At 39.2% G+C, this 17,769-nt stretch overlaps 1 protein-coding gene across 1 annotated transcript in view; it reads right to left on the bottom strand.

The window, feature by feature from the left end:
• Window positions 1-3,307: 3,307 nt before the first annotated feature.
• ptch2 (patched 2) overlaps window positions 3,308-17,769 on the bottom strand; it is a 118,305-nt gene continuing 103,843 nt past the window's right edge. Inside the window, exons 21-24 of the mRNA XM_048539466.2 lie at window positions 14,574-14,673; window positions 11,500-11,775; window positions 9,662-10,213; window positions 3,308-8,335 (exon numbers count right to left, since the gene is read on the bottom strand). Coding sequence (XP_048395423.2) covers window positions 9,662-10,213; window positions 11,500-11,775; window positions 14,574-14,673 — 928 coding nt within the window. The 3' untranslated portion in view covers window positions 3,308-8,335. The remainder of the gene's footprint in view (window positions 8,336-9,661; window positions 10,214-11,499; window positions 11,776-14,573; window positions 14,674-17,769) is intronic.

The following is a 17,769-nucleotide window of genomic DNA, read 5'->3' on the forward strand; positions in this document are numbered from 1 at the left end:
ATCACTTCAGTATTCATGGACCTATATCAGCCCCTGGCTAAGCAATACCTCAAATTAAAATTCTCATTCTTATTTTCAAACCCCTCCATGGCCTCAAATCTCCCCATCTGTGAATTTTTCTCCAGACCCACAACTGTCTGAGATATGTTCTTCTCTAAGGCTGGCCTCATGAATATCCATACTTTTAATTGTCCCACCATTGGGTGACACAGTTAACACTGCTGCCTCACAGCACCAGGGACCTGTGTTCGATTCTAGCCTTGGGTGACAGTGTGAAGTTTGCATGTTCTTCCCTGTGTCTGCATGGGTTTCTACCAGCTGGGTTTCTTCCCCTGTCCAAAGATGTGCAGGTTACGTGGATTGGTCATGCTAAATACTTGCAGTGTAGTGAGCAGGTTTGTTGGATTAACCATGGTAATTATGGAATCTGAGTGGGATAGTCTTCAGAGAGTCAGTGCAGACTTGATGGGCCAAATGGCCTCTAATTGTATTGAAGGGATTCTAAGATTCTCCTGGTGGCTGCACCTTCAGTTGCATAGGCCCCAAGCTTAACTATCCTGAACCTCTTCACCTCTCTTTCCTCTTTTGAGTCACTCCTTAAAACTTACTTCCTCAATCAAGCTTTGGGTCATCTGCCTTGATAGCATTCTATGTGATTTAGCATCAACTACATCTGTAAAATGCTAACGATTTAAAATATAAATACAAGTTGTTGAGCAAGAAATAGCTAAATGAACAAAGGATGTGTCTGTAATCCCATTCACACAGGGAGCTCCAAACCCCTCCCTGCCACCATTAAAGGCCATAAAGAGCTATTGAAAAGTGTGACTAGCTTCACTTTATTCAGATTATTTTGCTTTAAATATATTTTATTCATACTTTTAGGAAGCATTGACGTTTAGGGACACCATGTATGCAGACTGAATGTCAGCTGTGGAGGGTATGCCAGGAATGACAACTAATCCTGTAGTACTCATTCTAAAACTAATAGAATACTTCCAAGTAATTAACCACTGCAGCTGTGGAGCAGTTCTGGACAATTGGATGGTATGTAAAGGGTATGTGTGAAAAGGTCAAAGGATAATAGATGCCTGGCAGTGAGCTACAAGCCAATAATCCAATCAAGCATTTTCAATGAAGCTATAAACCATTATATTGGAGCTTTAGCAGTTTCTGAAATTTGGTGGAACTGCAGGATTTAATAATTGACAATAATTTTATCTGCATAATATTATTTCATTTGCCCAATTTTACACCTTTTCAATAATCATTTTATTGGGCAGCGGTGCATTACAGAATAAGCAGATTGTCCAATTGTCGGTTGTGTTTGAATTTCCATAAGAATTATTTAATCACCAATTTGTGTATGATGATGCTTTTAACAGAATGGTTGGCATCAAATGCATGGACAGCTCTTGTTGCAGTTTGACTTATTTCAGCCTCAGAAGTGAATAGATCAGAGATCAAAGGGGAGCACTTGGAAACATAAATACTGCTGAAGTGCTGTACTGTTGGAGGCATGTTGTCTTTCACATGAACTACCAACTAGGGTGCAATCTACGCTCTCAAGTGGACATAAAAGCAGGACTTCCCAAAATGTGCACCTTGGCCCCTAAAGTTGAGACAATATTTTGGGGTTGTGAGTTCTGAAGCAGGAATGGCTGCTATGGAACCCAGTCTGATTCCTGACAATCGGCCTTTTAAAAGGTTTGCACATTTTTATACCAGAAGCTGTCGCCTCATTGACTGTATGCTGATGCCAGATTACTGTTGATTGAAAAGTAGGTGTTCATTCTGCTTGCCTTTCATCAACAGCTCTACAAGACTGATTTGAGGAGAATTGGGAAATGGTGAGGGGAAATTGGTTTGGGGGCAATGGTGATGGACTGTGTGATGAATGGGGAGGGGGTGAATGAGGGCTCTTGGTGAATGGGTAATAGTGAATGGATGGGAATGTGGAACATGCTATATCAATGTAAACCTAGTTATTCTTCATTGTTAGTAATTGCAGATGACTTCAAAGCAAATGGTGACAACTTGCACCACGAATTGTCTCATCAATACCTCTAAAGCTTATTGTCACATTGGCAGGACAGATACTCGTTCGTGCCACATACCTCAAATATTAAAAAGCTACCTGTCCCTAGTTTCCATGTAAAAACCCATCAGAAACATTATCATTGCAGAATCTCACAAGCTGTGCAACATCTGGTTCGATTTGAAAAGCAGACACTGGATATATTCCCCAGAGGCATGACCCAAACACTCAAATGGAGTTTGAAAATAAAGTCACCAATTTTGACGATGTAATGCAAATATGAATGCCCACATTTTATTGCATGAGTAAAAGATTTACAGCCCATGTATTATATTTGCCTTCTGGATAGATTCTGATTGTCAATTACACTTTGGCTTTCACCATAACTAATTCATATCACTCACTGTTTTGATGTACTTGGCTAACAGGATCATTTTAGAATGACATACATGTATGGTTATATGAATTAGTGGCCTGACATGCATGTACTTTATTACCTGGAAGTAATGCTGCTGAGTGGTATTTAAATTTTTTTATTTTCTGAAATTCTGTAGCACCAGATGATTGTGAAGATCTTTCCCAAACGTTAGGAGAATAACACACAAGAGCAGCAATATAGGTTTCCCATCACTCAGTAGTTATACTTAAAAGTAGGGGTGATGGTAATTTTTTAGTAATCCAGAGACTCAGACTCATGACAGATTCATGGCAGCTGGTGGAATTTAAATTAGCAGTCTCAGTAATGGTGAACTAACAGAAGAAGGCTTGGTTCTGAAGCAGGGATACTGGGCTCAAAGCATGAACTCTATTTTCTCTCCATAGATGCTCCCAGATCTGCTGAGTTTCCCCAGCAATTTTTGTTTCAGAATTGGTCACCTTGGCAACCATCACTGATTGTTGTAAAAAGACACTGATACACTAAAGTTCTTAATGTGGGGAAGGAAATCTGCTATCCCAGTCTGGCCTAACTGGTGATTCCAGACCCATAGCAATGTGGCTGAGCACAAAGTGGTCTTCTAAAATGGCCCAGCAAGTCACTCAGTCCAATGGCAGTTAGGGATAGCAATAAATGCTGATCTTGCCAGTGACACTCACATCTTCTGAATGAAAAAGAAAGTATCCACAGATATAACAATAATTATTTTTCTTGATTGAGAAAATTTAAAAAGATGTTTGGAAAAAAATGCCAGCTGACAGATAACTGAGTATGCTTCAAAATTTGAGAATTGTTTAGCCGATGAAAATGCAATAAAGTACACAGGACAAGTGTTAGATTAAATGGTTCATATTTATTTTTATTGTGTTAGTTAATCTCCTATTGTGCTGGAGACTAAACATGGCAGTATAACGTTCACAAGGAGCAGGCTTATTGGTCACAGCGTCTGGATGTCCAAATGATCAACTCAATTAACAGGGATGGATAGGATGCAAGGAGCCATAACAAAACAAGATGACAACTCAGACAGTAACAGTTCAGTACACATCCTTCATTCTGCAAATGTGTATACTGGAAGGTGTGCCGCCAAACCTTAGTAATGAACCCAATTAACAATATATAATATAATAATATATATTTACTCTTTAAAAATATACTTCAGTCAGAGGGCTACTTCTGTACAACTACAAAAATAAAAATTTTATATAAATAACTTATATGGCATACAATATTTTAACTGTGATTACATATACCCATCAACCAAAAATAGCCCACATGAACAGATTAGATTTTTTTTCATGTGGAGGGTATATTTTCTTTCCTGCTACAGTAACTACAATTTACAAGATTTTTACCTCACAGAAAGAGACAAGACATATTTTCTACCGGACTCTACAATAAAAAACATGTTCTTCTCTTCTTCCCCCCTCACATGTTACATGGATACAGCATTTGTACACTTTTTTTTAAGTTGAAGCAGCCCCATTTTGCTTCAAATATATTTACATAAGTTCTAGAATAAACAAAAGTTCCCTGCATTTGTTGAACTGGCAGTGATTAGACAAATCGCAGAGATGAACCCTTAAAACTCTGGATCACCAACTGTGCCCATGCCTGGTTTGAAAGATGCAAAATTTTGAGCTGGTAGAAGCTGATGCAATGGTCTCTTTTTGTGCTACATTTTCTGTGGTTAATTGGCCAAATGTGTCGACAGTTAACATGGTTTCTTAATGCTCCCTAATTTCTGTATTCTAACATTGCACAAATTTTCACTCAAAAACTTTCTTGGCATAGAGTGAAAGCTTCTCATGCAGTGAATGGTGATCACTTGGGATTCCAGGTTCTGCAGCTAATTGGTTCCTGGGTAGCTCTCCACAGAGATAGTACAAGATGGCTGGAAACAGATTTTTCAAACTGGGGTCCTGGATGCCTAGGGGTTACTGATGGTAATGTAACATCATAAGACTTCTCAGTTTTCTGTTCTTGCATATTAAAGCATTTCAGCACTTAGATTTATCTGGATAGTTAAGTTTTTGTTTAGAATTGATGATAGGTGGCCTCTAAGAGTTGTATTTCTGTGGGAATCCTGCATAAAGAAAAGTTTGAAAACCACAGAGGAAGACAGAGATCATAGGAAACATGTATTAATTGCGTACAATGTGCTGACTTTATAAAGTATTATTTGAAATCGTTAAGAAATTGGACTGCATCACCATGCCGTTATATTCTGCTCTTTGTATTCTCATTTTCTACCTCAAGAAAATATTAAAAGTAAAAAATTGGAGAGGTTCAATTCAATTTTGTGTTGGAAATTTCAAATCAGGAAATATTGTTTTAATGAAAAACTTCAAAGAACAGATGGGCTGAAAGGTGAGCAACTAACAGCTAAAATGAAGTTTGTAAAGCTTTCTCGTTAGCGATGGGCTTCAACTGCTAGCGGCATTTGCCATGTTCATGGACAGTCACCCAATCTAGACAGTGCACCATCTGTTAGGCCTCCAAAGCAGGGGAAAAAAAAACGAATGTAAAATAAAGTTAGAAAGCAGAATAATTTAGAAAAATTCAGAAAACTAATATGTAATGTTGAAATTTGAAGCAATCATTCTACTTCAAATATATTTACAATGAAATCAGTCGAACAAAATTTGTATTTGCTATATTGGCAACAATTGGATACATAATTACAAGCCCTACCAGCTCCTCCTGTGTTATTTCAACAGAGTTGGGATTAGGGAGTTCAGGTAGGTGTCATGGTAGAAATGGCACATCATGTTTGTTGATGTAGTTTATTGGGACATCCTAGCGATTTCAAACTATGTGGCTCAGCATAAGATCCAGAGCCTTGTGGGCAAGTACCTCTGTGACAAACACCGTTTTTTTCCCAATATTGTACAAAAATATAAATATAACACCCCGGCAAAAACAAACGATTAAAATACTTTCATTCATTCATTTTTACTGGCTATGAGGCTCCATTCTCTTTAGTCTGGTTAGAAAACTGAGCTGCATGTTCAATGAGAATACAATAATTGTGGGAAGACACACAAGCAACATTTAAGGTTACATTTATACGATAATGAATGATTTGAACAGCAAGATAACCCAATTTTTGAAACTAATCTTCAGTATCTTTATCATTCAGTGTTAAAGATAGGCTTCCTCTGAATTAGATTTAATACAATTTTAAAAGGTGGGCCACAGATCGATCTGCTTAAATCACCACCATTATCGGGACCAATACTATTCAAACAATCATGATTTTTGTTATTTTACGAAGAACTAAATAATGGTTTTGAAGATTGCAGGTTATTATCAAAATGCCTACACTTCAAAGCATTGCTTGCTTTACTTAGGAGGTGTCTTTTAACATATTTTCATAGAGGAGGGAAAATTCAGATTGGTTAAATTTGGAGCCAGGGCTCAAGAACATCAAAAACATCAGATTTCAGTGTGGCCTTGGCTGCAGTTTATAAGCAAGACGACAAATTAGACAAATTGTTAGTACCTTTAAGAAAATGCAAGGTCAAACACTAAGAGTAACTATGAATTGAAACAGAATTCTAGAAAAGAAAGGACCATTAAACAGTGTTATATCGTGTATGCGTTAAGTATTGTACAGATGGAGCAAAACCGGTGAGATTCTTTTGAGCTGAACAGCCCAAGTAACTATACACATGGTATGGCAGGTCATGGGTCCAAGTTTGCGATTTCTCACAGGCATAATTACTTTTATTGGGCTAAGAAAGGTGGTACTGCAAAAAGCAATGTCAGCAAGACAGAAATGTGAAAAGTGTCATTTTTCTTGAGCAGGACACCATTAATAGACTGACATAATCTATATAAGTAAACTGAAAGGTGCACAAAATAAAACAAAACTCTCAATCTCAATTGCAATGATCAATGAAAACTGTCATGCATTTAATACAATCATACACGGCCTGCTGGTTAACACTGAGATGCCTGGAATACAACTTTTTAAACTGGTGGTCCGGAGTGTATGCAGAAGTGATGGTGCATGACAGTTACAGAGCAGGAGAAAAGTTAAAGTGGTCTTGATGGTTCAACTGATTAACGGACTGGTTAGTGAGCTATTTGGGCCATGATGCTGGTTCACTTTCTGTGTTAAATTAGCTAAGATCAATGGGAGGCTTTCATAATTCATCCCAGCTCCCCTCAGCTAATGAAGGAATTACACTGAATTTTCCTCACACAAACAGGCGGTTTGGTCTAACTGGAGTCTAACAAGAGTTCAGGATTAATCTGTGCTATCTAACCCTATCAACATTTACTTTTTATTTCTTCCTCCTGCATGTACTAACTTAGTTTCCCCTTAATTGCATCTGTGTTATTCCACTCAACCTGATTGTGTGATCGCATGTTCCACATTCTCATCCTTCTCTAGGTAAAACATCTCCAAAATTCCCTTGCTGGATAAAACTGTGACCAGTTTATATTTAGAGACCCTAGTTTCAGACTTCCCCACAAGTGGAAAAATCTTCTATTTCTACCCTAAATGATTTAAAAATCTCCAAAAAGCCATCATCCAGTTTTTCTTGTAGTTCAGTTACAAAGTCCTCACGGATTTCTGACTCAGATAGCTTTTCAGCAAGCTCTTGAGGATTGAACACTGGATGTAGACAAAATCTAGCGTAACTATGGTCATCATGTCTAACAGCTTACTATCATTCAACTGTCACATTTCACACGCTGAAGAATAACCATATGGATAGGGTATTTAAGGGCATCCACAGAAGAGTACCTTAACAAGGAATCAACGCTCTGAGAAGAAAAAAATAAATCTTTGTATTCTCTTCTCCATAATTCAACAACACTGAGATTAATTTGACCACTCCTACCAAGGCCTCGGCCAGTACCAACTAACTCAGCACAGACCAGGATTGAGGCTGGGATTTTTCCAATCTAAAGGACTCAACTACTGTGTCTGATATTCAATGTTCAGAAGGCATGCTATAATTGCTCTGAATGACCACTAACTGATGGCAGCTCATCTATTTGCAACTGCATTCTATAATCCTCATCACAATGTCTGACTTTAACTTTATGTTGCTTTGCATGCTCTTAATAGTCTGGCCCACAGGTGAAGTCACAGTGTAATTACAGTACACTTGCCTAGATTGCTCACGATATTATTGTTGGAGGGGAAAGAGTGAAAAATCATTTTATACTATGGCAGGTAGCTGTCTTTATATACACTTGAAATTGTGTTTGAAAAAATGTCAAAGTTTAAACAGAATTAGAATTCCGTTTAGGTCATTAAGCTAATTTTTAACGATGTTATAATACAATCTGAATATCCCTATACACAGGCCTATGAGAAAAGCAAATTGCTTCAGTAACCATACTAATTTATCAAAACTGGTAAAACATCTTTCATGGTAACTAGGTACTTGCATAGAAAGAAGGTCCTGATGGAATGGTGGTGGGGGGTAGCAGGAGTGGTGTGGTGGTGGAATTTTAATCTATATAATCTTATAAGTTTTAAAAAGAGTAGCAGCAAAATAATCAAGCAATAATCACTTATCTGAACCCAAAGATACAAAAACTCTCTTCATTGTACACAGACTACATATCTTACCATTCATTAGAACTCTGCCTGTGAATTTTCTGGTGCTTTACACAGTATATCATACAGAAGTATACAGTACATCATTAAATATGTTTGTTTTGCTTTTTAGTATTAAAATATATTTAAACGGCAACTTAATATTTTAATATAAATTTCCTGTTTCTGTCATGAAGTTTATGTACATAGGCAGTTTTACACGTTTCTTGAGCTGAAGGACATCGGGATGTGGAGGGAATGTTAGCATTCTTTGGTTGCCACTTTCATGCGGGGCGACCTGCAGATAAGGTGAACATTAGAAGTATTAGCAACATAAAACCAAGCACAAATGTTATAACCAATGTTTAAGATCAGCACCATTACTAATGATATTGATCAGCACTTCACTATGTCTAAACTCACTAAAGCTAAAATGTCCAAACAAGTTATGTTTTTTCTCAACTAACCACAGATTTACAAAGAGGAAAAAGTGAAAAATACTGTTTCTATTTCCCTTGAATCCTTGGATTAGAATCAGAATTAGTTGATTGCTGTTAAAGTGTAGATATTTTTAAGCAACTAATTTTAAAGTTGTTGAAAAGTTCATTTGTTTTGCTGAAAATTGTTAGAGGCAAACTTTCCTGTGAATTATCCTCAGCAAAGGAATCTTTTGTAGCACTGTGATTAAGGTGCACTTTAACTAACTTAAGCATGATGCACTGACAGGACATAGCCAGAGTGACAAGTACCATCAGCAAATCAAAAAAGACCAAATACAGATTAAAACATCCAGATATGAAGACTGAATCAGTATGTGACGTTAGTCAGTGTACATCAAGAAAACAGTGTTTTGGTCAGCTGCCTCAATGAGCAAATTTATTAAGTGAATCATTAGGCCATACAGATCAGGCAGATGTGTGATTTGTTAAGAGGTCTAATAATGCTGAACTAGCTGACAGTGACCTCTTGTGGGTTTCAGACTCTGGATTGTTTTGAAGTTTCAGGGCACATCTGCAACTTCATGAAGGAATTACACAGTACGTGGCTGAACAGGAGACTTGCCAGCAGAAGGAGGGGAATGGATGCCTTTCCAAAGAGTAGCAAAGAAGTTTAAATAGACATTCTCAACAACACCTTTGATTGGGATTTTATAAGCCCAGTTGATGGCCATTAGCTTAATTAAGCCACAATCCCAAAAACTTGAAAGGAATGGTTATTGATGATGTTGTCACCATCACAAGAAACAATTGAACAATGAACAGAAAGGAGCTTGTTGTCTGGGGCTCACCATACACTAGATGTACATGCAACCTGAATTTAGAAGAACATTCTGCAAGAACAGGATAATCATAAGTACTGAGGAACACTGGTGTATCTTGTCTTCTATAGTGTGACTCTTGCCCCTCTCCCTGAAGCATGCAGTGTAGCAACATGAAGGTGGGAGAAAGCAGTTCACTGTTGGAAATACCAGAAAGTCAATGTGAAATGGTGACATAATATATTAAGAAAGTAGGGAGAAAAAAAGCTAGGTTCAATACTATACTTAAGATCAAAATAAATTTTGATTCTGCCCTGAATTTTTATTTTAGTGCTTTTCACTAAAAGGTATAAAGAAAAAACTCACCTAATGCCTACTTGGGGCTTCTCTGCTCCTTTCTTCACATTCAACATCCTGTAGTTCAAAAATCTCCACTTTGGAGTCTGTTGTTTTCTGATGATTCACATATGAGGAGGTTATGTGCGGTTCCTCGAAGCATTCTGGCTCACTGTCTTCGAACCCTTCATGTGTGTACCCTTTAAATGTCTGTGGTACACTCGGGTGCACAGCTAGTGTCACTGATGCTGTGGCGGTCACCGTAGTGAAAGGGTTACTTGGCCCAGGCACACTGGTTGAGTATGCTGGAAGTGTAGTCCTTGGATGGTGAGTCCTGTTGTTCCGAGACCTGTGTTGACTCCTAGAGGAATTGACAGGTTGAATAGGTTGAACAGCACTCCTGTTGTGCAGACCACTGTCAGAGAATTGTCTCCCTTCTCCTGTTGCTTGCTGCAAGTCTTTAGGTTCTTGCCAGGCTAGTTGAGAACTAACAGAATCCACAGTTGGCTGAGGTTGCCCTTTTGAGTTTATGTGATTCTTCCTTGAAGAGGAATCATTAAGCTCTTTGTATGGTTTCACAATCTGTTGGAGAAAATCAAAAGCAATATTGTCTGCATGTATGTTTTCAACAAATCTTTCACATTTTAAAAATCACTGCCTCAGATTTGTTTTACCCATTCACAGGACAATCTAGTAAGTCCCCAGTATTTATTACCCGTCCCCAATGTACTTGAAGTGCTAGTGGTGAGCTGGTAGCCTTGCATTGCAAGTAGTTGTCTAAAATGTTACACAGGCCTTAAAAGCTAAGAACTTATCAGTTATTAGGAATGCTGAGGTTGGTGTTGACTCTGCATAAGGAACCTGAAAGACAGTGATGTTCAGAGACTTAGCCTTGTGAAGAGAGCACTGAAGGCTTATATTTTATTAATCGATAATTATTCAAAGTGAAATGCATGATTAGTTACTTCAAGAATTTCCCTACATTAGCTTCTAGCCATTCTTTCATACATATAATTTACAAGGACAAGTTTGGAATATAACCTTCAGTTACCTATTACGGCAAGGTCACCATTCATTCAGATATCTTTGGATATCAGCAATGATCATTTGAGGCAGAAATAGCAGAGCGAAGGATGAGGTAGAGAAGCACCAGGCCACTTTAGCTTTATCATCCGCCAAAATGTTGACTAGTGGATCACTCACTTGACAAGCAGCTTGAGTAGAATTAAAGTATTCTGAACGTACTACTTTTTAAATTCATTTGTTCATAGGATATCTAGTTTAGCATCTATTGCCTATTGCTTGAAGCCCATTAGAAGGTGATGGTCAGTTACTTTCTTGAACTAATGCTATCAATGCGGGTAACAAATACTGGCAGTGCTCTTACTGACAGCAGATGTGGGCTAATAAGTATGGGATGTATCAGTACCATTGACATCATGGCTTTTATGTGTAACCCATACAGTAACAACCTTATTAAGATAATAAAATGTGAGGCTGGATGAACACAGCAGGCCAAGCAGCATCCCAGGAGCACAAAAGCTGACGTTTCGGGCCTAGACCCTTCATCAGAGAGCTCTCTGATGAAGGGTCTAGGCCCGAAACGTCAGCTTTTGTGCTCCTGGGATGCTGCTTGGCCTGCTGTGTTCATCCAGCCTCACATTTTAATATCTTGGAATCTCCAGCATCTGCAGTTCCCATTATCTCTGATACTAACAACCTTATTAAGTCCTGTTTCAATGCAGAGAACAAAACTAAATTCTATTTTGGCCTTTTACCACAAGCTGTGGCCAGTATCATTAACCAATTGATGACAAAATGCCAATAAGAAAATGAAAGTACTTTGAATGACAAAGAAAGGCAATTACTGTGACTCGTGGAAAGTTAGGGTTGTTTCCTGACTCCACCAGTATCCGTGAGTGGGTTGGTGGGATGATGTATGCACTCTGGTCAAAGTGCGGCAGGTCCTCCTCGCTGATCCCCGATGCTGTGGTCTCTGAGTAATATTCTGAATCCGAGGATTCAGAAAACGTACTTTGCTGACACGGAAATGTACGGACATAGAAGCCATGATGATTCATAGGTGGTGGAATTGGCTCGGGTGACGGAGTTGGCAATCGACTGCCTCGATCTGCTGGAGTAACCTATTTACAAAGGATCAAAAAGATTAATGAAGGATTGTAAACATCAGTCTATATGTTTACTATTCTCCAGAGAGATTGGTGGTGCAGACATCTCTGAATCCCAGGTTTGATTAATATTTTTTCTAGGGACACATCTGTCTTACTCCTGAAAGGAATGCTGGGAGAGAGGCCTGGCACTGGTGGTGGTAGGGATAAAGATTTAGGGAGGTGTTAACAGTGGTACTGTAAGCTTCTCTGGTGAAAATTTCCCTTCTTGCATGCACTTTGTGTTTCATTTGAACTTTTGCCTGAGAAACATAGAAAATAGATGCAGGAGCAGGCCATTCAACCCTTACAGCCTGCACCACCATTCAATATGATCATGGCTAATTACGCAATCCCAGTATCCCATTCCTGCCCTCTCTCCAAACCCCTTGATCTCTTCAGCTGCAATGGCCAGGTCCAGCTCCCTCTTGACTTTATCTAATGAACTGGCCCCAACAGCTTCCTGCAATAGAAACTTTCACAGGTTCAAAATTCCCTGAGTGAAGAAATTCTTCCTCGCCTCAGTCCTGAATAGGTTACCCCTTATGCTTAGTCTGTGACCCCTAGTTCTGGAGTTTGCAAAGTGTGAAATGTTTAAGGAAATTCATTACAAACACCATAAAACAACAGCAGCCAAAATACAGAACCAAGGTTTCTATTTATGGAACTGTGTGAGAGTATGTTACAGTGCTCTCAGCATAACACTCCACTTGGGAAATAAGCAGTATTGGGAATTTGCACCTAAACCATGAATGATGTGGTGCTTTGCATCAGAACAGTAGAAATTCTGAGCCCCCTCTTAATCCAATTGTGTAGGCAAGACTGTAGTAGCCTGTTCACATTTTGCACAAGGAAAGACTTTGCATGTTCTAACTAATCACTGTGGCATTACATCACCTGCAGAATAAAAGATACAGCACTCTGAACTGATTACAGATAGTAATGTTAAAACAGCTTCTACATCATTTGTGTGCAAAATAATGGATACCTGGGAATGTATTACAAGGTTTTAGTCTAATTAAGGGGTTCAGGTAATGTCACAAACTGGAAAAGTCAAGTGAACCCCAAGATTAAATGTTTAATTAAGAGATACTCATCACAACTGCTGTGCTGATTGTGCAGATTCGCAACAAACATAAATTTGTAACTTGTTTTAAAGGGTCTGCTTCCAATTATATTAATTACCTTTAGCGAGTGAAGCTCTCGTTACACAAAATTTAGTTTTCAATGCAAAGGACCTAAATCTTGTTAATAAAATGCAAACACTCTTTTAAAATCAATTTGCTGTACGGGAAATACTCAGACAAAGTTAGAATAGAGTCAACAGCATGGGACTCTGGGATAAGGTAGCACAGAAGAGAAAATCTGGAACTTTGAAAAGGCACAAATTGGTTACTATTGAAAGTGTTTTATCTGAGTTTGTTCTTACTATGGAGCTGTTAAAGTGTATCAAACTGTGGAACATATTATATTGTGTTCCATTGAGTCAAAAATCTAAGTACCTACTGCTACAATGAGGGGCATAGGCTACATTACACATGAAGTGGCACCAGAGAATCTAATACAATACACAGTTTCTCCATTGAAAAAGAAGCCATAAAGATTGTTTGTCAAGACAGGGGTTGGTGTCTATCAGACAGTATTAAGGGAAAGCCGTGTGTTACGTCAGATTGTGTTCTTTGTGAGGGGATAATAAATTGTCAAAGAAAGCTTCAAACAATTCCTAATTGAGGGATAGCTTTTCAGGCACAAATCCTGAATGAGGGAGTTTGTACCTCCATCATTACGATAATAAGCTTTGTGCATTTAATTCTTTATCCACCCAGTCAAACGAAACCCACTATTACTATTAGGATAAGTCTGTAGCCGATGCAAAGCAGATGGAAATGTCCAAGCCCCCGAACAAAATGAGCCTTGCATGTTTAGTCTGAAGCATTAGTCATGTGCAAACACACCTCATTTATCTTTGTTCCTTTTCTATCCACTGCTACTTAGATCAGTAAAATGAGTTTTTTTTTATTCATTCATGGGATGAGGTCTTCGCTGGCTAGACCAGCATTTATTGGCCATCTCTATTTGCCCAGAGGGCAGTTAAGAGTCAACCACATTGTTGTGGAGCTGCAGTCACATGTAGGCCAGACCAGGTAAGGATGGCAGATTTCCTTTCCTAAAGGACAACTGTAAACCAGACGAGTTTTTCCTGACAACCAGCAATTGTTTCATGGCCATTATTAGGATTATTATTAATTCTCCATCTGCCATGTTGGGATTCAAACCCAGGTCCTCAGGAAGTTACCTGGGGATCTCTGGATTAATAGTCTTGCAACAATACCACCAGGTCATCGCCTACTCCCTATCATTGGCAGCTTGTTAACCTAAGTGGAGGGTAGAGCAAGCTAGTGAAAAACAAATCCTGGCTGTAAAATAATTAATCCAGTATCTGCAGTACTGACAGTACGAGTTTTGTCAATATATGTTGCAGTGGAAAAATCATGCTGCCAACACTGACCTCTCATACTCAGATGTGCGAGACAGAGTTCTGGATGCAGTAGAGAGCAAGGTTTGGGAGTGGACCTTAACATCCACAGGAGGACTATTTAAACTTCTCGCCTGAAACCTACTGGGAAGTTTGGAGTTAAACTCTACCACAAAATAGCGCCTGCCACAATAAATCACTAACCTAATTAATGACGCTAAGAATAATGTTTCAGGGGTGGCTAATTCTATCAATAGACCTAAGAAGGTTCAATAAATCAAGACTTTGCTATGCTTACCTCAGCAGGGGGTCCAACAACTGACAACAAAACAGGAAGTAGAACCAGACCATTAAGGATACCCAAAACTGTTAATATGGTCAAAACAGCAAAGAAGTACCTACAAATGGAGAACAAGAATTTATATTATGAACACTCATTCTACTTTGATTTTATTATTCTAATTAGAGTTTATGTTCAATAAGGTCAGCCACAAACCTGGTCATTCCAAGCCAGAGACAGTAGGAACTGCAGATGCTGGAGAATCTGAGATAAGGGTGTAGAGCTGAATGAACACAGCAGGCCAAGCAGCATCAGACAAGCAGGAAAGTTGACGTTTTGGGCCTAGACCCTTTTCAGAAATCTCTGAAGATTTAGAATCCATTTCTGAAGAAGGGTCTAGGCCCAAAACATCAGGCTTCCTGCTCCTCTGATGCTGCTTGGCCTGCTGTGTTCATCTAGCTCCACACCTTGTTATCTCATTCCAAGCCAAGCTTGACTAGCATCTAAAAAGTCAAAAGTACTCAACAGCAAAGTCATGCGTGGTTTTTTAAAGAGTTACAGTGGGGGTGAAACCATCACAATATTGCAGAGAATTATTTAATACCAGACTTAACAAACAATCTGATTTGAATGGAAGTATTCTCTGGTATAGCAGACAATGGGAAGGAGGGAAACAGCTGAAGTAACTAAGTTCCTCATTAATCTGCTTGGCAATTAAATAGAGAACTAAGCTGCCATTCATGGGAACATAGGAGAAAAGGAAGCTGCTGATCTCTGTCCATCCTGACTAAACTGAAGACCAACTCCTCAGGATGTGAAAATATGATTCAAACAACATGGGGTTGTTATCACCTCTAATTCCAATCCACCACAAACATCCTGTATCCTCCCTCTGAATGTTCTGCAGACACAGATCTGTTACCTCTGCATTGCAAAACTAAGCGGCATATTCAGGTTGGTTGGCTCGCCGAGCCGGTTTGTTGTTCCGCAGGCGTTTCATTACCATGCTTGGTAACATCCTCAGTGCAGCCTCTGATGAAGCATCGGTGTGTTTTCCCGCCTGGCTTTTAAACTCTGGGGTCTGTTGCGATGGATTGCCTCACTTCCAGGTTTTCTCCATAGTGGGATGTATATGAGATCGAGTTCGGTGTGTTTATTAATAGCCTGCTTCGTGGAGTGTATGCTTCCAGGAATTCTTGTGCTTGTCCCTGCTTAGCCTGTCCCAGGATTTTGGTGATGTCCTAGTTGAAGTCATGGTTCTCCTTGTCCATGTGGATTGAGATGAATGTCCACATGGACAAGGAGAACCACGACTTCAACTCGGACAACAGCTAGATCCTCGGACAGGCTAGGCAGAGACAAGCACCAGAATTCCTGGAAGCATGGCACTCCACAAAGGATTGAAATCGACCGCATATACATTCCACGATGGAGGAAACCCGGAAGTGAGGCAATCCATCGCAACGGACCCGTGTATAAAAGCCAGGTGGGAAAACACACCGATGCTTCATCAGAGGCTGCACCGAGGATGTTACCAGGCAAAGTAACGAAACATCTGTGGAACAACAAATGAGCTCGGTGAGACAACCAACCTCAACACCCACAACCCGAGCTACAGATATAGTCCAAAACCTTAGGTGGTATGTCCCAAAGTCAGCTGTGAGCTACATCTCCTGCTGTTTAAGTAAATTGGTAAAGGTTGTGAATGATTACGGCCAATTTCCCGTTTCAGGCCTGTTGGTCCAAAGGCATGCATTACTTACAGAGCAAAAGGCCTCCACAGACATTCCTCACTGTACTTGGAAGAACTAAGACATGTGGCTTGATTTCAAATGAAATTCCTCAGCAGAGGGTTTAGCCCTATTCCCAGTGGCAGGCTCATCTATCATTACAGTCCTGACACTTCCTGCACTCCTTGAGTATATGCGTGTGGGAGAGAGAAGGAAACGGACTCAGTTCTATACTCAAAGAAAACTCCAGTATCTTCATAATATATATCCTCATGCACAGAAGCCTCTTAAGTGATGGAAGAGCAGTTTGGTGTCAGATTTGATCCATGGATTTGTGTCGTCACTATGACAAACCACTTCCATTTTCTAAATTCTGTACAGCTTTAGCTTTGCCTTCACTCATCTGTCACTGAGAACCTCATCTATACCTTTGTTACCTCCAGACTTGATTATTCCAATGTATTCCTGGTCAGCCTCCCAATTTCCACCTTACACAAACCTAAGGTCATCTGAAATTGCTATACCTGTGTCCTAACACATACCAAGTTTCTGGTCATATGTCACCTTTGTGCTCACTTGTGTACCTCGTGGTTCAGCAATTCCTGGATTTTTGAAATCCTCATTCATGTTTTCAAATACTACCATAGCTTCATGTCCCTTTTCAAATTCTGGCTTCCTCCAGACATGCAACTGTCTGCAATATCTGCACTTTTTCAATTCTGGTCACTTAATCAATCCTGATTTAAATAAGCCCAGATGTGCCAATGCCGTTAGTGCCCTAAACATTACAATTTCCATCCTTAAACCAATTCACCCCTCTTTCTAAGACCAATCATTGCTGTCTGTAACAAAAACAATAAGTTTGCACTTAATTAGCACCTTACAAAATCTTGGGTCCTTCTACTTATAATTTCAGCAAACATAGCATCTAATTTGTCCTCATTACACTCTCACAAATATCAATAGTCTTTAATAACCAAATAAGACGTTTTATGGTGATGATGACTGAGGGATAAATATTGGCTAGGAATTTTCTTGCTTTTCTTTGAAATGTAACAATGGATATTTTGCGTCTATCTGTGAAATAAGGTGAGCCAAGGCCTTAATTTAATATCTCACCAGAAAGAGAGATGAAATAAAGCCAATGGTGAATTTCATATCCTTCCTTTTTGTTAATTGGTACAATATTAATCTACTCTCTTTGTACCTTTACTTAGGAATACTTGATCATTTAAAATATGCAGTAGCCTAACCAATGTAAAAGGACAGGAATTGCTACAAGCCAGAAACTTGAGCACAGCTGCAGAACAGCAGTAAGCTTTCTACTAGTCTTTTCTGCTTTAAAGCCTTTGAGCCCCATGTGTGCAGCGGAAGGCCAAGTGTTTATTTAACAGCACACTAAGATAAGCAACAATCTGCATTGGTTGGAATTCACAGGAATGGCACGCAACTCTGATGGAGCATCAGGATCTGTCTCCCCGCCT

Source organism: Stegostoma tigrinum, chromosome 8, assembly GCF_030684315.1.
Source record: "Stegostoma tigrinum isolate sSteTig4 chromosome 8, sSteTig4.hap1, whole genome shotgun sequence".
Taxonomy (NCBI): Eukaryota; Metazoa; Chordata; class Chondrichthyes; order Orectolobiformes; family Stegostomatidae; genus Stegostoma; species Stegostoma tigrinum.